Source organism: Prinia subflava, chromosome 11 (genome assembly GCF_021018805.1).
Source record: "Prinia subflava isolate CZ2003 ecotype Zambia chromosome 11, Cam_Psub_1.2, whole genome shotgun sequence".
NCBI lineage: Eukaryota > Metazoa > Chordata > Aves > Passeriformes > Cisticolidae > Prinia > Prinia subflava.
Window position 1 is genome coordinate 25550032 of NC_086257.1, and position 25395 is coordinate 25575426.

At 39.1% G+C, this 25395-nt stretch overlaps 1 protein-coding gene and 1 long non-coding RNA gene across 3 annotated transcripts in view; one reads left to right on the forward strand and one right to left on the reverse strand.

Moving 5' to 3' along the window:
• LOC134556234 (uncharacterized) overlaps positions 1-25395 on the forward strand; it is a 44003-nt gene that overhangs the window by 9568 nt on the left and 9040 nt on the right. The window contains exons 2-3 of the long non-coding RNA XR_010081620.1: positions 8251-8350; positions 15597-15750. This is a non-coding gene — a long non-coding RNA (uncharacterized LOC134556234). The remainder of the gene's footprint in view (positions 1-8250; positions 8351-15596; positions 15751-25395) is intronic.
• Positions 1637-16372, reverse strand: GYG1 (glycogenin 1). Of its 2 annotated transcripts, XM_063408590.1 has the most exons (7): positions 16196-16372; positions 12914-13049; positions 10831-11005; positions 10343-10505; positions 6698-6824; positions 3381-3600; positions 1637-2434 (listed from the first exon to the last, which is right to left on the reverse strand). In XM_063408590.1, the coding sequence occupies exons 1-7, from the start codon at positions 16200-16202 to the stop codon at positions 2273-2275; spliced, it is 990 nt and encodes a 329-aa protein (XP_063264660.1). In that variant the 5' UTR covers positions 16203-16372; the 3' UTR covers positions 1637-2272. The 2 variants fall into 2 exon arrangements, with proteins under 2 accessions (XP_063264660.1, XP_063264661.1); XM_063408591.1 differs by lacking the exons at positions 12914-13049; positions 16196-16372 and adding an exon at positions 12278-12456.

Here is a 25395-nt window from a genome sequence, read left to right on the forward strand (position 1 = left end):
GAGCAGAAAACTGCTTGATGTATCAAGTGATACTATTGCAAGGGATAAAAAGGGATCTCTGCTTTTCTGCAAAAGCTGCCTGCAGCAATTGTGAAGGAAATAGTGGCAAATAATGACATACAGGTAATTTTATTGAAAATAAGCTGCATAGAATTTAGTATAGCTGTCATACCTTTCCTGAGGTAAACACTTGATCATAGTATCATAAAATTACAGAGGCTACAGCAGAATTACTTTCGTCACTAACCATATTTGTTAACCCAAAACATGGTGGTTTTCATCTTATTCAGCATCTCTCTTTATCTTACTGTACTAACGTAACAAGACTTACATGCTAAACCAAATCTTCAGGCAGTTAATAAGTATCATACTTTTATACTTTTTTGGCTCTCTCCAACTAAGCTTAAAAAGAAATAATATGCCTATTCTCAAGTATGAATAAAGACAAGGGGAGGAAAATTTAGACTGTTTAGCGTAAAAAGAGTATTTCACCACTTCCCATAGAATACTCTGAGTATGCAGAACTCTCCAATATTTGTTTGATAAAGCATACCTTCATCGTTACAGACTGTAACTAGTAATCCCTCCTGCTTTCACACAACTTCAGATTTATCTGTTAAAAAAATAATAAAACAAAACCAACCAAACAAACAAACAACAAACAAACGAACCCCCCAAACAAACAACAAAAGAAAAATCCCTACAGGAAAGGGCTAGTTACAACTGGGAGTTCAGATACTATGTTCTTTTAAGTAGCTACAAGCTACTTTGGTTTGGACCTTATCTTTTAGCACTTTTCCTAAATGGTAACCAAATCATAGAGCAATTAAGTAGTGAAAACATATTAAAATAGACCAACCCTTTTACTTGCATTATGTCTTCTGCTTTACCAGCGAACAGCGAGAGCTTGTTGTTTATTTTATCTCTCGGCTAAAGGTTTAGCACCATCGTTAGATTCCAGCCAAAATCCTCCTTGACTAGGAAATAATGAAGTAATATTTTCTTAGTGTTTCTGGATTAGTACAAGGTACAGCTGTCAAAGAATACTAATTTTGTTCTGTTTAGACTTTTGGTTAAAGAATAGATCTAAACCTTAGTACAGGTGACAGCTAATCTCTCTCTGTCATCAGCATGCTTTGCTTTTACTGCTTTTCCATGTGTCTTGGAGTATGTGTTAGCCTGAGTGTATCAAAAAAAGTCCTTTCTTTTACTGTCTTTACACATGGAAAGAGTAGTTTTCCTTACCAGGGTCTTACCAGTACAGTTACTTAAGTACTATGTAATCTTTATTGCCAAAGTAGTATCACGGTTGTGTTTAAGACTAAATTCAGCATACAGGGATGATGTTTCTTTAGTCACTTGAAAGAAAGGTGCCTTCTTCCCAAACTTCAAGTTCCTAATGTAAGCAGCTTCAGCAGCCCTGTCCTACATTTATAGCAAGCTAATACAGAGATTGGCCCTAAACAGCTCCCTATACTTCTAAATAATTACGAACTAAAAGCTGGACATTTGCTAATGAGATCTTGAGTAGCATCAGCAAAGCTTAAGGGGTATTTATACCTGTTGAATATTTTAAGTCAGACTGCTTTGGAGCTCCTTTTTTTTTTATTGCCCAAGAGTTATGGGAAGACAGAAATGCATGACAACTTTTTATTTTTGTATCAAGTGCAACATTGCAAGGAACAGATAAAACTCAGTTTACTAGTCCCATAGTATACAGAACTGAAAAATGCATTCTGCCATGCTGCAGGCACTGTGCGTAAGAACCTGGTCAAAAATTCAGTGCAATTGTGACTGGAAGAGCAAAGCAGTGCTATTACTGTTACAACTGTATGTATCCCAGTGTCATTAATACATTTGGTACATATGGTAAAGCAGAATGGCTACCACTCCAGTGTATGAGCAATCCCTTGAATTAGATTTTACATCTAAAATAGCAAGCAAAGGAATCAATGCTAATCACCTTAATGAGGTGAGGTAACAAACCCAGTTTAAAGAATATGTTGAGCCAATTGATCAAAACAGAAGAAATTTTAGGCTGAAAATACCTGGTTTTATCTAGTAGGGAGACTTGGAAATTGGGCAGTAATAGGTGGCTCAAGGATTCTGCTTCCAAGCTTTTGCTCAGTCTTCATCTGTAGCACTGCAGAGGCCTTCAGCCAAGTTGTTTTTCCTCAAGCTACTAGCAAGTGTAACTGACCACCATCTATACCTTTCTAGCTGTTAGTTCTGGAACAAGTCCTTGCATCACCACTGTTTGAGACAGGCACTTCTACTGAAGGTAAGTATCAAGTTTCTTCTTGATGTTGTCAAAGGAATCCACTCCCATATAGTCAGCTTGGCCCTGTTCCCACCGTTCCTTGCGTTCTTCTGAAGATTCAGTTGGTAATAGTGGTGATACTGATACATGGGACATTGCCTCTGTAACTTCTGCCTAAAAGGAAAGGCAGAGTAAAAATATAGAAATACTTTGTACAGCTAAAGCAAACAACAGGCCATAGACTGGGACAACAGTGTAGATGTTATTATGCGCAGTAGCAAGCACTGCCAGTGGGTAGGGACTGTGCAGCTTTCCTAGCAAAATAGCAAAGCAAAGTTATAGAATTTAGCAAGGGAAAAAAAAAAAAGAAAAAAAGTAAAGTTTAAGTTCTTCATACCTCTCTACAGAAGCCACAAGAGAAAGCCAGAGAATAGACCAAGCCCGATAGCTGCAAATAGTTTGTTAGAAAGATGCAAGATTACCAAGAGAAGCACATCTTAAGAGATCAGTTACTTTGGTCTTAGAAAGGCTGAGAACTTAAACTGGTCCATGTACTAAGCTGAGATTAAGAAGTCTGCAGTCAGATGCAGACTACTAAACTTCGTGAATGAGAACTAGAGCATTACTTTGGTTTTAATCAGTATTGGCATTCATCACTGCCTGTTGATGTAAGTATTGATTCTCAAGGTGTCCTAGGCTTACCTAAATGTGATTCACCATGCAAGATCTGTACGTACATATTTGCATGCTGAACTGGGGTTCTTCTGCTTGAGAACCTTATTAGCTGCAACACATTAAGAGTTAGGCCCTTCTCTGTGTACATTAAAGAAGTTACTACATCAAAGAAGTTATTACAATATAAAACCTGGTGCAATATTAACTACATACATAGTTTGTTTTAGGCAAGCATACAGCTATGTCCAAGACCTGTCTAGCATGCTTCTCTTTTGTAGTATTATTTATTCCAAGCTTAAAAGGACAAAACAAAAATACCCTGTATCCCACAAACTAAACCACATCCATGCTTTGAGATGGATGGAAGGAAGGGAAATTGTTGCAATGGTAAATAACCTGTCATCCATACTTAGGTATGGATATCCAAGATTATTAGAGCACGTACCATATTTACCCCTGTAGTAATTTCTTCAACAATTCCATGCTGTTCTAGTAATGGTAAAATATCAGCTATGTAAGTATCCCACCACATGTTGAGGAATTCTGGGTGAACTATTTTAGGGTCATCCATGTTGCCCTTTATGCTTTTTGTTCTGGAGTCATATGTATAGTTCCACGGCTTTGTGCTTCCCAGGAAATGCACCACCTTAGTATTTGCACCAAACCTGTTGGGCAAAAAAAATTTACAAGTCAGTTTGTACATGTGTCTAGAAAATGAGTTTTGACTGGCAAACATAACCTTTTTTAACCTGCTATTTCTATATTTGTCCAGAAATATGAATATATTTAGGAGGCTAAATGCTAAACTATCAAACTGCCAATGCCTATTGGGACTGAAAGCACTGCAATGCAAACTGAATTCTACATTACACTAGTCAGAATACAGCCAAAACCTAGTGGTCTGTGCTATTTAAATACTTACAGATACCTCAAATCTTTAGGGTGATATCCATAGCTCAGGACAGAGCAGTCTCAAGCAGCCGTTGCAATCAGAACTGGTTTTAAAAGTGAAAAAATTCTACTCCAAAGTCAGCAAGCCAGAGAGTTAAGCATTACAAGTATTATGTGGAGAAGGGTCAGTGTTAAGAGTTACCCTTTCCATTTATAGCTCTTTAGAAATGGATCATTGGTTGGCTCTGCTTCAAGCAGACCATGTCCTTGCAAATAATAACTTTGTATAACCAAGGCATTTCAGAAGACTCCTGATCTCGGTGCAGCAAGGTCTTGCTAGACAATCCTTACTTCCTAAATAACCTTAGGGCAGTCATGCATGGGTTTGGTGGCGGGTTGTTTTTGTTTCCTTTTGAAACCATTAAAACTCCGTTTTCAATACGGACTTCTAGCTTTGTCCCACTTGTTATCAGTATGTTCTTCTGTATTAAAAGTGTAGAAGAGATGCACCTCTTCTCAAGTAAAGAACTTAATGCTGAAAGAGGCAACGTTAATGTCATTCTCCTACAGTTCCAGAACTAGGTTTCAGCTTGATTCAGTTTTGTGAACAAGCAATACTAGTCTCTCTGCTAACAGTGACTATCTCACCTAGTTGAATTTGTATCACATTAGGCTTTCTTGTCAACATAATATGACTGTAATGGAGAGTAACATCAAGTAGCTTGTCTAACATTTTATTAAGCAGATGCTGGTCATTTTGACCGGGACTCAGACATTAAAGAGTTTTATGTAGGTGTGTTTCAAAAGCCATAGAATATTCAAGAATTTGGATGGGGTTGTGGGTTTCATACTATTTTAAGGTCTTTGACTATATTTCAATGTTCACGTTCAATGTTTTGAATACAACTGATCTTATTGCAGAATGAAGACTTATGTGTGCGTGAAAGGCCGAGTATTAGCATTAGCTGCATGAAAAAAGGTGTCTTCAAGGGGTCAGTTACTGGGCTTTACCTTTAAATCCCAAAAGTCAAGATTTACCATAAGGGGACTACCTTGGTTTTATTAGCTGTTACAGTAACTAAACAACCTGAGTTTTCTTCATCTTAGGCTGCTGGTGTTCTGAAGAAACTTATTGTTCAAAAATCAAGGGAAGTTAAGCTAGAGAAGAGAATGCATAAGTGACATTTGTTGTTGCAAATGGAGAAGTGCACTCTCAGTATCCTGTCCACTTACAGTCAGAGCAACAGATGCCAAACTTCTATAATGTTTTCAGTATCTGCTTTCTAGATACTTTCTGGACCTCCAATACTTTATTTTGACATTTAAACTCAACTGTTCAGAAGCTTTATGTCCACACTGGCCTCAGCAACTAATCTGTCTTTCCACATCTCCCAGAAAAGTCCTTCATCAATGTTTTGAAGTTAGAGAGCGTTTGTCATGAATTGGCATTTTCCTTTGGAAAAAGGATTACTGAGACTGCTGTGAAATCTAGTCTCGCTCTACAAAGCTGCAAAAACTTAGCTATTGCTGTCAGTAGTTTTAAATTTCACTATATTCCAACTGCTGATTATCAGGAGTGTAGCTGCTGATCTAACCAACGGAACTTATTCCACCTATTGAGCAGGGGATGTTACTTACAAGGGCTGCACTTCCAGCATTCTATTTTTGAAGGTCTGATGAATTCAGTTAAGCAACTAATTTGGTTAAAGAGAATTTTTGTCAGGAGCTCCCAGATCCAATTAGTCTTCTGTGGCAACAAGGTAATTTGTAAAATTAAGGCCATGTGACTAACAGCCAGCCATACTTTACAACAGATGTTGGTTTACCAAATGCTATCCAGCTACTTAGTCATTCTGAGGCCTGTATATATTTCTTTAAATAAGTGTTCCATATTTAGCATGACAAGATCCCAAATAGTATTCTGATCACAAGACATAGTTTGATCTTGAGCCAGCAAGCCCTGCTTACGCCAGCTGCTGTTTTAGACGCTAGTAACCTGATGTCATTCAGAGATCAGACTGTTTTTATGCACTTGGCACTTTCCCTCTCCCTTGCCTCCAACTTCTGTAGCTCATATTAGAAAAAGAGTTTCTGTGTAACACTTCAGTTTCCCTTCTTTCCCCCCCGCCCCCTTTCTCCTGGATTGTTATAACACTTTGAGCAACCCTGCCTCTGACATGCAGTTTACTCACATGCCAAACTAATGCTGTTAAGCTAGGGAGGATACAGGTTTTGTCACAGAGGAAACATGCAAGGATATGTGGTTGGCTGTATTCTTTGTTCCATCTTGCTGTTACTTAAGGAACTGACAGAGGTCTAGAAAGACTGTTAGGAGAGAATTCTAGTTTGATACAAATTTTTGTTCACCACACTTATTTGAATTGGGTTGATTAGATGAAACTGTAACTACTGGTTGTTAAATACCCTAAATAATTGGAGTGACGAAAGGGCAGGTTATCTAAGTGGGAAGGATACTACCAGTGGCATGATGAAGTTCAGCTCAAGTTGATTCAAGAGCCTTCTGCCATTGGTTAGAACTCTACTAGACTATCCTAAACTGGAGGAGTGGTTTTTCCTTTTGCAAGTGACCTGTCAAATGTGCTTACTCTAAATCAATTTCAGTGTTATCACCAGCGATGAGTGGTTTAAACTACAGATACAGCTATCTCTCTGCATTTATCTTGACATGATTAATTTGACTTTCATCAATTCAACCTTTTTTTTTGTAAGAGAAGAAATTATGATATTTTGAGTGACAGGAACAGTCTCCTTCTAGAAAACCTGTGTAAGTTCCCATCATGCTTGCTCATTCTGTTACAAGAAATTAAGAATATGTAAGCTCTGAAAGTCGTCTTGAAGTTTTCAACTTACGCTTTAAATGCTGGAAGGTAGGAATATACAGAAGTGCTGCTCAAATTATAAATAAACGGTAGATGTTTGCTTATGTCTGTTGTTGCCCAGCTGCTGAAGAAGGTGTTTAATAGCCCCTGATCTGCACCTAAAAGAGAAAGCATTAATAGGCTACGAGCATCAGACAGCTGTTCAAGGATCTTTTTTGGTCACCTTACTAAGTAACACTTGGTAATGCAGTTATCATGTCTTGTAGAAGTCTGGCACAGAGCACTACAGTTCTATTTGTGAACAACCCTGTAAACTTTGCAGCCTTTGAATATTCCAAAAATGCAGAGAATGAAATAGTATGTATGGGGTTACTTTTGTTAGAAGATAGGAAGCTGGTAACAAACTCTGACATTCAGCTTCTTTTACACCTAAAGTTCAATCTGTATAAGGCAGCAATAAAAACCCACAATAAGACAGTACAACTGAGCACTGTTCAGCTTCAGGAAAACTGTAGCTCAGAAGATCAAAAAGCAACAATTAGTTTTATTACTTATGTTTACAGATGCATGACCAACATCATCTCACTGACAGAGTTAGGGTATCAGTGGCTTGTTAGACCTGCAGTTCCAGATGCATCTACGTCCACACTGATCTGATAAGAAAAGCACATGTAATCTTGGTGACAGCTCCAGTAAAACTCCATCAAATTCCTCAGCAGACAATAGGTGTTCCTAGTTCTGTACTAAAAAGCTCCTGACTAACCACTAAATGAGGATAATAATCTGTGTTTAGAGAGGTCACCTCTTAGTTTGCAAGTAGAGGTTGTTACAAGGTTAAGTGAGTCTGAAGTTGTTTGGTATCTCAGTAGTAAATTAGCTAAAAAAATAAATAAATATAGCCTTCAGGCCAGAGCAGACTAGCTTATAAGCAGTGACTGAGAAGCAGAAAACTATTTACCTAGATCTATTCATTCTTTACCACAATGAATATGATTAGTCTTTAAATGGTAATAATTCCTCTTGTTGAGGAGACTGAAGGGAGTCCTCCAACTTTCACTTGCTGTATTCTTTCACCTATCACTGCATTCACAAGGAGCATTACTAAAGAGTAGGTAAATGGATAGCTTAGTTAGTAGACAATGTTTCATTTTAATCTTTTGTTTTCTCAAGCATGCAGTCTCTGCTGACTCAGGAAAAGGCTTTTATTGGCCTATGATTTTATTTAGGGCAGTATTAAGGTTTATACCATCAGTGCTGTTTGAGCAGGATTTGCTTTTTGCAGCTGAAGTATCTAGACACTGGGCATAAACTTAGATGTACAGACAGTACACTGACAAATATAAATTCTAGGTATCCTGTTACAGCTGTCAGCATACATGCAGATTGCAGAGTGAGAAACAGCCTGGAGACTGAGTCCAGTAATTTCAAACCTCTGACTTGCCTCTCAATCCATAAAGGAAGAAAGCACTTTTGAAGAACTTGTATCCATCATAAGAGAACTGAACGGGCAGCAACAGTGTATTTAACTTACTCTACAGGACTTTTTTTTCCTCAGAATGTTTTATGTACTGGGCTTTTTTTCAGATTGCATGCATTTGTGCCAAAGAAGACAATGAAAGTGGCATCTAGCTGTCCTAATTCAGACTTCAGCAGGAGTGTTGTATAAACAGGATCTCGACATAAGGTAAAAAACCAGGTAGTACTTAAATTAACTACATATTTACAGATACATATGAAGGTACAATACAGCAAGACTGTAAAAGCAACTACTTTGAATCCCAGGCTAAAGAGCCAGAGGATTGTCTAAGCAATAGCAACATTCTTAAGGTAGCAGTACTACCAGATTTCTTCTAAAACCAAACTTTTCTTTCCCATCCACTACTTTTAGATGGTATCTAGAGTAGTTGCATGATGTGTTCTTTATTACCTAGAAAGTTATTTCATAAGTTCTGAAGTTCAGACAGAGACAGAGTAGATGTCTACATAATTAGCTATCATTCTGCCATTTCTGGACAACAGCACTACATAGGAGACACCTGCCTGCTGTTACATGCAAGAAATACTCTGGATGGTCTTCCATTCCCTAGTTACTCCTACTGCGGACAACGTACTTGAAGCTTGACTTCAACTACACATAGTTTGGCAGGTTGTTAAGTTTGCATCCCTGTGTCCTATAAAGCAGTGACCCTTCACAGGTTTCTCTTATTAACTTTCCTGGACCCTTTTATTACTCTCTAGGTCAATTTAATTTTCAATTCCTTTTATGCCTACCGAGTTCCTGAGCTCAGCAGTAGCTTTTACAGATGGTCTAGGTCTCCACGGTCTCATTACTCAGATCATGCTACCATTTAATAAGAACTAAGTAAATTTTGAAGCTGAAGTACAAATTACAGTTCTAGAAATTTGATACCTAAACAACCCACTATTTTTGCTGCAATAATTAAGTGCTGCAACAATTGTTTTGCGTTTAGGAGAGAGGAAGTTTCACCATTGCCTGGCTTTAGCTTTCAAGTCAGAAAGCATATTGTAAAAGCAGGTCTATTCATTTGGTTTTTTTTTTTTTTTCCTTGCTTGCCTTTTGTGGGGGTAGGGGGTTTCTTTGTGGGCGGTAGGATGGGGTTATTTTGTTCCTTTGGTTGGTTGGTTTGGGGGGGGGGGCGTTGTTTGTTTTAATGCAACAATTCAGAATTATGCTATAGATTTTGCCATAGCTGGTGATCAATTTGCACAGCAAAGTACAGGCCTTTATTACATGGCAATACTAATCTTCATTGGGTAGTGCTGAGCATGCAGCTGTGACTAATGTTCTTTAGAAGGCCACACACAAGAGTCCCAACAGTAACAAGGATGATTCTGCAGATTTTGAGTGATATCTGGGTATTTTACTATTCACAAAGCACTGAGAAGTAAGTCAACAGGCTAGCTCATTACCTTCTATCTGAGAGTTCCATTTTATGGTCTTATTTACATAGTTTTCAGTAGTTTTGTAAGTTAAACTTTTTTTTGTACCACAGTAGTTACATAATTAAATTAAGTGACAGGAGACAGTGATACTCAGAAGCCTTTAACTATAGCCATCTCCAAGCGACACACACTTTTACTGCAATAGTAACAGATTTAGTAGACTTACAGAATAGCAGAACTTGGCTTCTCAAGCTTAAACCTGGTACAGTGGCCAATCCCAAGTGGGAAGCAGCCAAGGCTTCTACATGCACTTGATACTGGGAAAGAGACAGTCACCACTCTATGACAGGAAGCCATCCCCATAGCACATGAAGAGAGAGCTGTATCTTCAAATGTTTGATTCTCTTAAGCTGTGCTCAAGTTGGCCAGTACTGTATTTTTTCTACAGTGGCTTGAGTTAGTATAGAACATTCAAGCCTTGAGTGTTAGGAATGTCTGAAGCATAGTAATGGAGTTTCATTTCTTGTTATATGATTCAGCACTTGTTAGTTTAGAGGCCAAACTCAGTTTTTATTTCATGAAGTCTAAAAAAAGTAGTTTTACTACATGTTATAAGGATAGCCTCTGTTTCTGAGAAGGATACAATTTTTGCATAGTTAGGTTGAGAATTCTATCATACAGAGTCCCCATGAGATGCATGTAGTTACTGAGCCATCCCAACTACTGTCACCATTTTGGTCTGACTTACACTGAAATACAAATTAATACATACCATCAAAGCTGCCTGTCTCTGTCGCAAACTGTAACAGCTGATTGTATGTTTCAATGGAAGGTCGGTAAACAAAAACTCCTGAATTAAAACAGTCAGGCCACCCTGGATCTGGTGCTGCGGACAGCTCTTCTCTCTCAAAAAGCTCATCTATATTTGACAAAACCTAATTGTAAAGGAGTTTAAAAAAATGCTTTTAGGTTAGGTATTGTGGTATCATGTTTTAATGGATTTTGGCATCAACATTAGGACATGAAAGACAGTTGTTGTATCAGTGTTCATCTTATGGAAGACAATACTTTGCAGAAATAGTCCCCACAGACTTCATTACAGTTAATTTAGTTTAAAAGGCACACATTCTTACTGTTACTAATCCATCTAGTAAAAGGCTTCTATTACCCCTACCCTTAAAAAAAAAAAAAAACCCCAGAAAAAAATCCAACAACCTGATACTAAGTCTTCAAGAGGTACCATGAGACACAGCCACTTACCATTGTGTCTGCATCCATGAAAACACATTTTGAAAACTGTGTCAGTTCCCAGCAATGAAGCTTTGTTAGTGTGACGCCCAGCTCAGGTCTTTTCATTAGTGCCAAGTGTGCTGAATCCCCACTATCCAAGACATTTACCAGTATGACTTCATCAAAGACTTTTTCCAGCACTCTCCTGGGGAAGAGTCAATTGGCAAGATTTAGTTCTAGTGTTACTCCAACAACAGACCACGTGACAGATTCTGTAAAGAGAAGTGGAATGACAGGGAACCTAGCAACATTCCTTGTTGAAAAGGAGTAAGAGTTGACTATGTATGTTGGAACGCACAAGTACACCTGTCTGCCACAAAGTTTGTAATGTGCACATCTTGGGGAACAGAGAAGGGTTTTTTTTTTCTTCCCACAGAGTTTTAGTTGGCATTGCTATCAAGTCCAGTAAGTCATAGCTACATAGTACAAACTTTACACAAAGCTTTTTTTTAGTCCAGACTCTGATTTCTGGCAACATAACAGTCTACTCTGCGCAGGCAGTTAAGAAATGAGAAGCTGTTAGACTAGCTTGAGCAGGACAGTAGCTGAATCCCAAACAGCTGAGACACAATTTTATGCAATACTTACACTGTTCTGGATTTGTGACATCTGGGACTTTTGAGACATCTGACTAGATGCAGTTGCTAAAACTTTCTTTATCCCATAAAGTCTTTTCAAGACTGACTTAGTCATGGCTGTGGGTACAGAAATGCTTTGAGCCAGTATCACAGTCGCTAAAGAGTGACAAACTTTCAGGCAGTGTAGTGAAATTTTGTGGCAGATATCCAACCTTTGCTTTACCATCAATAGAGCATTACCATTAGTTCAAGAGATTAAGGTGTTCATGCTGCTTAAAACAGGAAACATCAGTAAAGTCTTACTGTTCTACAGCATATCTTGAATGCTCAGCAGTTACCAGTACAATTTGAGCCACAGAGCTTGTAAATGAGTTTTGGAACTCATCCTTGCAAGGCAGTCTTTATACTGACAGTTTGGTGTGGGCAGTACTTCTGGACTTCAGGCATATTTTGTTATCAGAGACAGGGTGAGAAATGCAAGTTCCAATTACACCACTAGGTACATAGGTATCACTACTGGTCTAAGGGCATAGTACTAGCTGGCTTGCACATAGATGCATTAGATGCATAGGGTTCATCTTAGAAGAGCACGCTCACCTAGTAGGCTGGAATGGATATTCCTATATGCAACATCTTAATATTGATATGATCGTTCAGCTGCCAGGAGACTCCAGGGAGAGTCACTGCATCTTTTTATTGAGTCACCTCTCTATTGTGTCTACATATCGATAACTCTTTTCAGAATTACTTCCCTATGCAGAGAATCTTGACCTATCATCTACAGTTCACATAGTTATTAACTGTTGCACTGTTTGTCTTTTTTTTTTTTACCCTCTTACATGTGGAAAGAGAATCCAATCCGCTTCATAGTGAGACTATTCTAAGGAGGCTGTAGGAAGCAGTTGCCTATTAATTTCATTTGATGTACTGTGGTGACCTTGTTAGATGCCTCTCTTCAGCTGCTGATTCAGGTGCTACTTTAGTTCTGCCCGCTTTCTTCTCTCATGATAAAATTTGAAGTGTCTGCTAGGTTTCAAGAGAACTTGTGGTATATTATCTCGATCAGGAATACTTCTGCAAAACAAATAAATACCAATTCCCCGCTCCCACCTTCACATGCATACACACAGCACTAACAAATGCACAGGCAATATCACATTGTTGGACAGTTCTAAGTATGACTACAAAAGAGCAAAGATCCAGCAGAAATATCAGTATCAAGTCATGGTTTAGAGCTCTAAATGCAGACTACTTGTTTAATTCATTGTCAGGAAGAAAAAAAAAACACACCAAAACATAAAGAGTTTCATGTTTGAAGAACTTACAGAACTCCAGATAGTACAGATGAGTTCTGCTGAAATTAGCTGTTTAGCTTCCAGAGTTTTGAAAGGTTACTATTAAGGAATTTAACTTCCATTTTTCAACCTGCACATCATCAGGAACTGTTGCAGTCTGAAGTATGTAAGTGACCTTACCTCATAAGATCTGAGACCTGAGGAGTTATAAGTACAGTCAGCTTCCTTGTTGTTCTGTACTGTTGCAAGGATGAACCAAGTACCAGTGCTCCTTTCACATAGGAGTCATTTGTGGCTAGAGTCACAAAAGACTGGTCTGGAAGAAATGAACTTGGTCAAGTTACATTATCCACTACTTTATTCTGAGACAGATACATTAGAAACCTAGTATTGTTAGGTAATTGTGCTGTGAGACCTCTAAATGTGCCCATTAATTCTGTGTGTAGGGCCTTCCTACGTGACTCAATGAAGCAGATTACTTGCTATTGGTAACTTGACACACGGCAAAATGCAGTAAAATGACCCACAAAATCAAGACTGTTGCAAGAGAACAACAGTTCAAGTTTGCCCATGGGTTAAATAAGTCATGCCAAATGTAGAGACAATCCAAAATTCTAAAGAGCCCTACTTTGGCCACTTATATGCTATGATGCAAAAAGTTTTTGAAGCCTGTGGGCTTGCTTATGGCCTAAAGTTAGTAGAGTTTTGTAGATTTTCTTTATGTTCAGCTCTCAGCCCTGAAGCTAAAGTGTAAAACTTCCATTTAATTTTTAAATGAAAGTAAGCATTGAATTATATCTTAGACAACAGTTTTAAGTTTTGCTAGCTCAGGATTTTGCAGATGAGTTGTTCTGCAACCCATGCTTGCAGCTCTGTCACAAGAGTGCAAGATTTAAAAGGGAAGTAACTAGTAGTACAAAAAGCAATTTAAAACTTGCAGGAAGAATTTTTACTCTTTGAGCGAAAAGAGGTACTATAATCTTCTGCTCCAGCTGTATCTTAAATATACCTTAAGGCAGATTGTTTTGCCATATAGTACTTATTGAAGCCATATTATAAAGCTTTGCACTCTTTCATACTGTTTTAAACTGCCAGAGTTAGACTAAGAAAAGCAAACAAGTAACTTATAAAAGTTCTTCAGTTCAATGTTAACTATTTTCATGTAGACCTTCTTTCAAAGTTATATCACTTTATAAAGCATGCTCTTTTCTACCAATCCATTTTTCACTCTATCACTCTATCAGCCAAACAGTTTCTTCCAAAGAATTTCAAGAGTCAAATTTATTTTAGCAACTTTGATTTCTTTTCTTTACAGAAGGTGTTAACAAGGATAGATCAGAGTGAGAGTTCTGGGCTCTTAAAGGCTTACTATCAAGCCTAGTAGTAAGATTAAAATACTAACTCCTTTCAGAAAAATTGTAGTTTGGCACAACTTCTAAGTTCATGAGGCAGTCGTCATCCATATCTTTTTAACTTATTACCCTCTTAACAGCTGATGACAGACAATCATGCACCATAATTGCCTATAAGCTCTGCAAACCTGGTCTGCAAGATCTATAGACCAGCTACAAAACTTTCTATTTTGCTTAGCAGCAAAACCAACTAGTCCCAAGGGATTTAGATTATAGTGGTCAATCACAAAGATCAAAAAAGCTTCTATAATGCCAGGAATAAAGATATTTTGTTTCAATTCACTTTTAGCTGCTTATTTGTACCAGTTCATATTCAGGAAGTCTGCAGAACAACTTTATGTTTCTTTGAAAGGGCAAGTGTGTAACATTTTAGGTTGTATAAACATCCTCCTAACAGGACAGGGTTTTTCACTAGGTAATCTGCATGTTACTGTTCAATACATGGAAGTCTGACACTATGCTCTCAGACAGCTCGCTAAAAATCCAGTGCAGACAAAGTGGGATTGTGCCCAACATTCATCTGAATGTTGCCTTTTTTTTCCCCTAGCAGTGTAAGGCTAATTCTTAAAGTGACCTTGCCACTGAAAGACAGGTCTTTTCTTCATTGACCTGTTAGGCAGGTATAGTTCTACCCCATCAGTTCTTCTTGAAACTGAATATTCACTCACAAAGGTCTTTAGAGTAATAAAGTCAAATTAATGATGGAATAAAAGCTAAGAAGCCCCCTACTGCATCCCAACTCTAGGAGGAAACTTTACAACTGCTTGACAGGAGGTGAATACTGCCAACTTGGAGACCATCTAAGTCGGCATAACTTTCCAAGGTTTTGAATAAACTATGTTCTATTCTATATCCTAAGTACATGAGCCCATGCTATAATTTGGGCAACACCACTGGATGCTTATTATGGAAGTTATAGCTGCAAAAGACTAGTCCAGTCTACCTAAACAACAGGTATTTTTTCAGCCGTGTGGGTCTCCCCTCTCATCCTTTTCCCCTCCTCTGTAAACACTTTCTCCACGGAATCTTATGTTTACATAGCAGCCACTATGGCCTGAAACACAATGAAATCACAGTATGTGTGACTGTATATCTTCAAAACCACACAGAATGAGAGGCAGCTGCACAGCTTCCTACTTGACTTACCCAGACAAACCCATGCTACTTCAGAGACCTCTTTGGCTGCCCAAGTTCACAGGGTATAATATCTCTTTGCAAGAGTTTTTATGCCAGCCTTTACACAGCCACAAGCATCCTGGAACTCTGATCTACAAGCAATCTTTCATTTGATAGCAAACAGGAGGTTACTGGAGTGCTTGCCCCAGATCATTTAAAAATTCCCCTGGAAGATGTTTTGTAGGCATAGCCAGAGTTTACAGGTGCTTGCCTTTCCTCCTATTCTCTGAGGTGCTAGTATATCTGGGTTTTTTTGTTTGTTTGTTTGTTTTAAGTACGGGATTCCTAGAGCATCCTATCAAGACATGCATCCTGGGGCAGACTTCCTGCAGGCTTCCACACCTGAAAATGAAACTGACTCTGCTGACAACTTCAGGTGACAATCGGAGGGGAAAAAGTTGGGGGAAGAAAGAAGCGAAACATACGCCGGTAAGGACCTACTCACTGCAAAGTATCAAAATCATAGAAATCACAAACCCTCTCCGGCGTCAGAGGAGAGGGCTGGGTTTTCCCCTGTGAGCCGCTGTAGCCCTGCAGTGGCCTCTCCGGCCCATCCTGCTCCCCACCACGCCAGCTACATTCCTCCCGTTAGGGGACGGAGCCTGGGGCAGAGCATCGAGGTAGGCGCGGAGAGAGCCGGCACTGTGCGCGTCCTCTCAAACCGAACCGCGGTGCCCCGCGGGACGGCTCCGACCCCACCGCGGGCAGCCCCTGCCCTCACCAGCCGGAGCCCGCTCGCCGCCGGGACGGCTGCCTAAAAATGGGCGCAGTCGCGGCCGCCGCGATCCCGAGGCCGGGAGCGCGTAGGGACTCCGCGAGCGCGGCCCCGCGAAGGGTGAGCCAGGCGGCGCGAGCCAGGCGGACGCACACTGACCTGCCATGGTGTCCGAACGCAGGTCGGCTGCGGGAGACGCGACGGCCGCGGTCAGGACCGCGCTGAGGCCGCCCCTTATATAGGGGCGGGGCCAGAAGTTGCACGTCGGCGGCAGCGGGAGGAGGCCCCTCCCCGAGGAATCCCCGCGGCGCCGCGGGCGGAGCCCCCGCCATGGCCTCGTGCGGCGGCGGCACGTCACCCCCCCCCCCCCCCCCGCTCCTTCCGGGGCCGGCACCGCGCCCTCTCCGAGAGGCCTCAACCCCGCCCGCCCACCCATTCCTGTGTCTCCCGGGTAAAGCGGAGATGAAAAAGGTTCAAAATACTCTGCTGCGCGAATAGAGGGTAGGACTGTGTCAGGGTGCTGTCGCTTAGGCTGGGAGTGGCGGTGGTACATATGAAGAGCGTTGCTCCTGTGGCCTCTAAGCCCTGCGGGAAGAAGGACTAAAACCATTGGGAAGAGCCTGGCTACGTCCTCTTGGCACTGTCCCTGCAGGTGTTAGTACAGGTGGATGAGATCCGCCGAGATGCCTATTCTCCAAGGCTGAACGGTCCCAGCTCTCTCAGCCTTTCCTCCGTGGAGAGATGCTTTCTTGTCCCTTCATCATCCTTGTGGCCCTTTGTTGCCCTCTCTCCAGTGTCTTCATGTCTTCCGTACTGCTGGGGAGCCCAGAACTCAGCACAGCTCTGCAGATGAGACCTCAGCAGTGCTGAGCAGAGGGTAGGGATCTCCCCTCCCTCGATCTGCCTCGTGCAACCCAGGATAGTATTCACCTTTTCAGCAAGGGCACGTTTTTGGCTCGTGTTCAATTTTGTGTCTCCCAGGATGCCCAGATCCTTTCCTGTGCTCCGTTGCCTTCCTTAACACAATGCAATATAACTGCCTTTTGATCACAATAAACTGAGAGAAGTCTGTTAGGAAGGGGATTTCTTTCTGAGTGGAAATGTCAAATGAGCCATGAAAGGCTTTAAAAAATAAAATCTCAAAGGCAAACTCATGAACAAAGAACACTCCGACTCCTAATTTCCCCAGTATGGGAGATCATGTTTGACCTGAGACAATTTTTGTAGATCTGCTTTGAAATCAAATTAATTACTTCTAAAAATACCAAAATCAAGGAAGTGTTCCTTGACTAACTACAAAATAACCCCAAACCAAACTATGCATTTAGAGCATATCATTAATTTATAATTCATGAATCATATGCATAAAAGTATGTGAATCAGAATTGTAGGCAATGCTAGTAATGTTGTACATATATAGGGATTACTAATATTTTTTGGTATGCAACCGTTTTTTCAGGTATCTGTGGCTTTGACAAACTTTCTCTGTGATGGTATTAGGCATGGTTTGTGTCTGTCTCAGATGAAAGTTTTGAGAAATTTTTAGCCAGCACATTTCAGCTGTGTCTAGCTTGTTGCTTTGCCAAGTTTTTGAGAGAAAACAATAGAATAGCTGCTGTTGGTGACTGCCCTCCCCCCTTCCCTTGCTTCCTTTGTGTTATGTTAGAGTGGAGCAAAAGAGGGTAATTCCTTCTGGTTTCCACATTAAACAGTCAGGAAAAAAAACACCCTACGATTGCCAGTATTCAGCTTGAAAGTGACAGAGAACTGCCGCATCCAACCCTATGCTAACACTTGTGGTTGAACAGCCTGTAAATTTTATGGTTCCCTTGTGTGACTCAATTGCATGTACATCTGTGCCTTTGTGCTGACTGTTTACATGTCTTTCTCCATAACCTGAAGGGAAAAGTCACAGGAAGAACCTGAGAAACAGGTATCCCATTGGCTTCCAGTACAAATGGAAGAAAAGACATGACATGAGGACAGAAGGAAAAAAGCCCACAGAAAAGAGACTAATGCTCAGGAAAAACTCTTGAATGATCAGGAAAAGCTCTCGTGAAATGAGGACTAGGATAGGAAAGCATCTAAGCCTAGGATAGGCTGAGCAAAAAAAAAAACGAGCTAGGCCTCAGTTTTTATGGAAGGGAATAAATTTAAGACTAGGTAAAAGATAAGTAAGATATGAGGATGGGAACTAACCAGGGAAACTGTTACTTGTCAGCACACAATAAGACTTGATAAAAACCTAATGAGGAGGGAGAAGGAATAGATTTTGCTGAATAAAGAGACAGCATTCAGAAAGAATGGACAAAGTGCCACATAGCAGCTCATTAGGTGAATACTGGCACACTGAAAAAGGTGCAAGTCCTGTGGAAAATTATCTGTCATCATGCAATTGAAAAAAATTCCATCACCATGCATGTCACAGAAGTCCAATTACCCTTGTACTTTATAGAATGTCCTATTTTTAATGACTAATACTGTTATTTTAGTAGGAACTTGTTTATAATGTAATTAAAAAGGCATTTCAAAACACCAAGTACTAAGGAGTAGCTTTGAAATATAGTTAGGATTTTCATAGCAGTAACAGAAACTGCCATTCCTGTAACACGACTGTTTAGAGTAAATTTCTAAAGTACATAATTAGACACTTAAATTAATTACACTTAATAATTTTATAAATGTGCACAGTGAGTCCAACCATTAAGTTAATAAAACATTGTACAGAAGGTTTCAGAATTAAATATTATTTCTGCCTCTGCAAAATCCAGGGGAAAAAGATTTTAAAAAGCAACCCAGAAGAGTCAATTTGATGTATCCAGTAAAGTACTGGAATTCAGGTTTTACAACACCAAAATGGTAATCTGTCTGGTTAGGAAAGAGGCTTCTATGCTGTGAAGTGCATAGATGGATGAAAAGAATGTAGCCCAATTCAAGACTGTATTGAGAGATTTGATTTCATTTTTGTCCAGCCATCTCTGTCCTGCCCTGAAGTTGTCACAAACTTCCCTGATGACAAAAACTGTTCTGAGTCATCCCCTCCACTTTTTGAAGCCCTTCTCACCTTGACCTTACTGTGAACCTAGACTGAACAGTTATTGAATACTTAGAGTAGCCTGCATGGAATTTAAAAATTTGGCACAAATTTTTCTTAGTGCTAGGATTTCAGTGTAATGTAACTTACTCCAATAGGACTGAAAAGGCTTTCATGTTTCTATTTGAATAATCAAAATAATATGTTGTCACTCCAACTTATTTCAGCATTTCACATTCTCCTTTCCTAATGGATACTCTCTTTGTCCATCCCAGAGCCAATTATAGTTCTGGCCTTGTTTTCTTAAAAAAAAAAATCCATCTGCTACATAAATGTGATAGTCTTTGAAAAAGCTAGGCTCTATAATTGGCTTGGTTCATGTTACTTAACACATTGCACTGAGCAGATGTTTAGTGGATTGAGGAATTCTTATAATTTCTTCTAGCTAGCATGATAAACATTCCTATAAGCAGGGCAGTGAGTAGGTCTCAGTTTCTCTTGTATTGTCTTTTGGGTTGATTTCAGTGATCTGCAATGCAAGCAATCTACAGCAGAAGCATGGTTGCATGATTAACTTGGCATCTATTAAGAAGAAAATTGGTGGTGAACTTTTATTTCTCATTGGAGAAGTAGTTACCTCTCTCACCAGTCTTTACAAGACTCTTAAAAAGTTCTAATGCTGAGACCTCCTGCCACTTTCTTACACTTAATGAAAAGGTTTAATTATCACTGAAGAACACAGAACCACATACAACTGATTTATAAGCCTCCTTTCCTTTGGCAAATAGGCTAAACAAGGCAGGATGTGTGTGTGATTTTTTTCCTAACTTGCCCTCTGCTTCATCTTTGCCTGCTCCCCTTTTCTAGTGATTCTTTTGGGATGGGAGGCCACAAGACCTATTGATCAGGACATGTGGCTGAGAGTAGAAAGCAGGGGTTTGTTACCAGTTCCACTCATCATTTGTTATGGTGATAAGTACAGGCAGGACAGCGATGTATTTCTCTTGAATTTTTCCTCTCTTCACTACCTGACTTGAAACAGTAAAACACTCTCTTGGTCTTTATTTGTACAGGGGAGCCCCAGTCACATATCCAAATTCTAGTTGTATTCTAACTCAGTAGGTAACAATAACAATAACTCTTATAATTTCTTACCTCCATAGACCAGCGTTTTAAACTTTCTTTTAAAACAGAAAAATTGTAGTATCTCACCTGAACATGCATGTTCTTCCTTACTACAGGAAGTGCTAAAATTCTTAATGCTTGAAAAACTAGCAGATGATAAAATTCCTGGAGATGCAAAGTTCTCGAGAAATATTAGGAGGGATTTGAGAAGAAGCAGTGGCAATACTTCCACCAAGCTACTTGGACTTACAGCAATGCTTCTGTTCCATGCTAGATTTTTGTTGAATTTCAAGCTTCAGTTGAATTTAGTTGAATTTAGTTGTTGAATTTAGTACTTCCTCGAGGCTAGGCCAAGTAATTAACTTTAGGGTTAGTCACATTAAAAAAAAAATCAGAGTGATATACTTGGAATGGCATTTATGATTTATGATTAAGTGAATACAATTACTCCATTTGGAAGAGCCTTACTATGACCAAGTTGAGATGCTTTAACCTCTTCCCTAGCTAAAGAAGTGTAATAGCATCAGGAATGGAATGGAATGGAATGGAATGGAATGGAATGGAATGGAATGGAATGGAATGGAATGGAATGGAATGGAATAGAATAGAATAGAATAGAATAGAATAGAATAGAATAGAATAGAATAGAATAGAATAGAATAGAATAGAATAGTTAATTTGGAAAGGATCAACACTGATCATCTAGTTCAGTTGCCTGACCACTTCAGGGCTGAAACATTGTTAAAGCATATTATTAGGGACAGAATCCAAATGCCTCTGAACACCAACATACCTGGGGCATCAACCATCTTTTAGGAAGCTGGTTCCAGTGTTTCACCATTCTCTTGGTAAAGAAATGCTTCCTAATAATGTCTAGTCTGAATCTCCCCTGGAAGAACTTTGAGCCATTTTCAGGCATTCTGTCCCTGGCTCCCAGGGAGAAAAGCCCAGCACCTTCCCCTCCACACCTCCTCCTCAGGAACCTGCAGGGAGCAATGAGGTTGCCCCTCAGCTTCCTCTTAGAACTAGACAAAACTAGAGTTTTTGTGTAGGACTAGACTATTACTATAGAGATGATGCACTAGCAATAATGCTCATCAATTATAGTTGTCAAAAATCTACATAAGCATTAATTCCCCATCTCTGAGCATTTAACCCATACTACATTCATTTTTTACTGAAGTGACCATAGGACTCATTTAGATTAAATGGGCAGATAGTTTGCAGTTTCTGCTGTCATGAAGCAACAGCAGCACTGCTTGGACGTCATTTTAATTGACCTCAAAAAAGTTGTTTCAGCATGACCCCATCAGTTTGGGCCACACTGGTCTTTCTTGCACTATTTCCTCAGGACTCCACAGAACATCAGCAGTATAGATCTGTGGTGTGACAAGTTCCACACCTGACCTCAGGGCTGAATGATGTGAACCTAGAGGTACACATTCCTGGGTTCTTGACAGAAGTGTGCCAGTGTGCTCAAGGGCTAATCAGTAAGGTCTTCTTTAAGTAGAGTTTAATCTTAGGATATGCAGGTTTGCATTAGTAAAAGGCCATTAAACCAGGTTATAAGAGGATGATCAGAAGTCCTTGTTGTCAGAACCATCATAGCACAAAATGGTCTGTAAGCATGAAACCCCATTTCTCTGCTAAATCTGATGTCAAAAGTGCTGAAGACAGAGGTCTTGTCACAGGACTAAAAAATACTTGGACTGGGCATTAAAAATGTGTCTGGTAAACTGTTAAAGTAGTGCTGAGTCAGTCTTATGAGTGCCTCAATCACACTGGTTGCTGAGGCTGTAAATTTCACTTAAGAGATAAAGAATTGTTTTTCTGTTGAAAGTCTGAAGAAAACTTCTTTCTCTGTCATGTTGTCTGTGCTGGGTACGTTTGCTATCTCACATATTTCATCCAAGAAAATGTCCACATGTTAAAAGGTTAATCCTTAATTTTACACTCTCTCATAGTTACAATAGCTGTCAAATAGCTGCCTTGCAGTATATGCTGTATGAAATGGGTTTCTTAAAAATATTTTGGGACTATATTAGGAAGCTGGAGGTAAGTAGCTTGACAATGCCTTCTCTTATTAATTGGTCCATGTGTATCAGGTTTGAGTCAATGATGATTTTCCAGCTGCATAGTTCATACAGGCCATAGCAGTATTTATCCTGTGCAAATGTTGAAACAACACTCATGCTTTTCTCACTGTACAGCCTGGTTATTTTTTCATTGTCTTTTATCAGATTTTCATCAATGTTTCCCCACAGGTTCCAGATTGTTCACAATGCAGATGCAGCAGTTCTGTTCGCTGGGCTGGGCAACAGCAATCACATTACCCATGCTCTGCATTCTTTACATTAGTTGCTCATAGGAAGATAAATTTAATAGCTAGTACTAACTGGGGATGGAAGGACACTTCATTGATTGTTTTAAAATCTGCAACTGACACAGTAAGAAGGCCTAAGCTCTGTTTGCTTTTTTCTGACACTTTGCTAGTGACTGTTTATATTTTGATGCAGCCTAATGCCTATGAAAATCAGTTTGGTATAGCAGTTTACACCAATATAGCCCTTGTGGGTGACACTTAAGATATGAAGCAGGTGGATTTGAGTGCATTTTGAACCTTAGAATTTTACAGTACTATTTTTGTGTCTGAATTTATATTTTCCATGATTATTTAAATTTTTAGAAGCCCTGCAATGCTTCTGACTATAACATCTTAGGTATGAAGTGAACCTCACTAGTTAACTTTAACATTTTGTCAGCACTAAATCAAGGCTACAGAGCTTTCTCATTCTGTATTCCCCAGTATCTTCTGGAGAAGCCCTGCATAAAGTGAAAGTTTTAGTGTTTCAGGAAATGTTTAAGGCTTCTTTTTTGTTGTTGTTATTTAAGGGATCCCATATATTCTAATTCTAATTCTAATTCTAATTCTAATTCTAATTCTAATTCTAATTCTAATTCTAATTCTAATTCTAATTCTAATTCTAATAACCATTATCAAGGGATGTTCTGAATATTTTAGATCCCATAAGGGTGACTGCTATGAAGTTTCTGGATTATATTCCTGTATTCTCTATTATAAAAGAAATAAAAATTTTGTAGGTAGAAATTCTCAGCCAGTATTTGTCTTTTAAATTTTTTTTTAGCTTTTAAAAAAAGCTATAGTACAGAATTATTTGTGGCGTGATTCTTGCTTTAGAAAAAAAAAAAAAAAGACTACAAACATCCCACTTTGTACATAAGTTCCAAATTGTTTTATTTAAAGGTTTAATGGGTATAATGGTCCAGCTGAGAGACCAGTGCATTCAGCTTGTAGTTATTAAGTTATTAACATCAATAAAGGTTATGTTCAAGAAGCCCATTTGGATAAAGCACAGAATCATTTATGTCAATATATGTTGAGGAAATGTGTTTTAATTGAGAAAAAGATACAGCAAGAGTAAACTTCTCTTTATGTAGCTAGTAACAATTACAAATAGCATAGTAGAAAATGTTTTGGTTCCATTGTCTTCTTCATCCCTGGCACATTTAATGTCTATAACTTCACTTAAAATAATGTCTTTCTTCTTTCTAGCATCTTAGGTATATGTAGAGCCACTGGTAGTCTTCAAGTATTATATGGAAACTTGTAATGACACCCTTTTGTGATTACTAGTATTAGAGATGACAGAGTTTTGTTGTTTTGTTCTGAAGTAATAGAAATGAAGGGAAGAGCACTACATTTTCCTGATAATTACTATTTATTAGTAAAACAAGAACAAGAAATGCAGCAGCAGCAGAAGTAGCAATTTGATATTGATAGGTGAAAGGTGAAAGGATTGGGAGATGTCAGAAAATCAGTAAGACTGCTCTTATGCACTGCAGAGTCATGCTGGAGAATGTGGCCATTAAACTATAAAGATGATAAACAGAGATGGACAGGAACATAAACTATATATTGAAGTAGGAGTCTTCCAATTTTTAATCTAGTCTTTTATGAGCTGCTTATATTATACAACTCTGATAGGGAAATCTCTATAATTCTTGTTTTGTAACTGCTCGTTACATCCTTGTCCAAGTGTATCTTCACAGTTAATCATGGCTGGTACAAAGAGAGTTTTAGTTACAGTGTACAGGGAAGCAAGCTGTGGAATTCCCCTTACTTCAATATGATGTCTGTGACATTGAAATGTGACCGTGGACAATACATCAGGACATAAGAAACAGAAATCACAGGTCTTTACTAGATCAGCTGATTTAGTAGAAGGTAGACAAGCTTTTGGACATGAGCCATTCTTTAGTCTCAAATAAAACTGAGGACTGAGTAGTAGCCTTACTCATTTTATGGCATATCACAATAAACCTTCTCCTTATCTTTTCTGTTAATGAGGCAAACTACCTCTTTCTCTTCCTTAACACTGTCTCCAGGATCATCCCCTTACTAACTTCTCTTTTACTTCAAAACTGTTCACACTCTTTTCTTTCAGAGATGATCTAGCTGATATATACCTAGCTAAACTCTGAGCAATTGCCTTCAAGTTGTATATAGGTCAGCTAATTTTATTTAGGTCTGTCACATCATTTTTGGACCCAGTGAAAATCTGTAAATGTTTTTAAAAGCTTGTCCTTTTTTTTTTTTTTTTTTTTTTTTTTTTTTTTTTTTTTTTTTTTTTTTTTTTTCCCAGCTACTGTTTTGATGCAGCATAATACCTCTTGCCCCAGCCCCGTAAAAGATCCAGGCCAGGCTGGATGGGCCCCTAAGGAACCTGTTCTAATGGTTGACATATCTCCCCATGGTGGAATGAGGCAGGGGTTGAAACCAGATGATCTTTCAGATCCCTTCTACTCAAGCCATTCTATGATTATCCACAAATCTAATGATTAATTTTTGAGAGATGAGAACATGAATGAGAAAAACTGGAATGCATACTGCATCCACAACACTGAAAAGACCAATGACATAAGTTTTACTGATTTAAGAGCTATTATATTTTACATTTATCTTCAAAGCCTTACAATTCCTTGCCATATAAGGAAGCAGGCCAGAAATGCTGATCTTCATAACCCCTAATATGGGAATGTCTTACTCTGCACATTGTAGAGGCAGAAACATTTCCAGAGCCATGTAGCTTTTGCAACAGGTCTTGGTATCACTTTCTGATGCAAGTGCGTTTCTCACCCTTTTGTTGTCTCTCTACGCATATTCATTGATACTTAGACC

What these genes read in the sequence shown, in the direction of transcription:
- GYG1 (XM_063408590.1), bottom strand. An exon ending in TCATGGATGCAGACACAATG is followed by an intron (nt 10,506 to 10,830) that starts GTAAGTGGCTGT and finishes CTTTACAATTAG; the next exon opens with GTTTTGTCAAATATAGATGA. An exon ending in AGAGACAGGCAGCTTTGATG is followed by an intron (nt 6,825 to 10,342) that starts GTATGTATTAAT and finishes TTTCTCTTTTAG; the next exon opens with GTGCAGATCAGGGGCTATTA.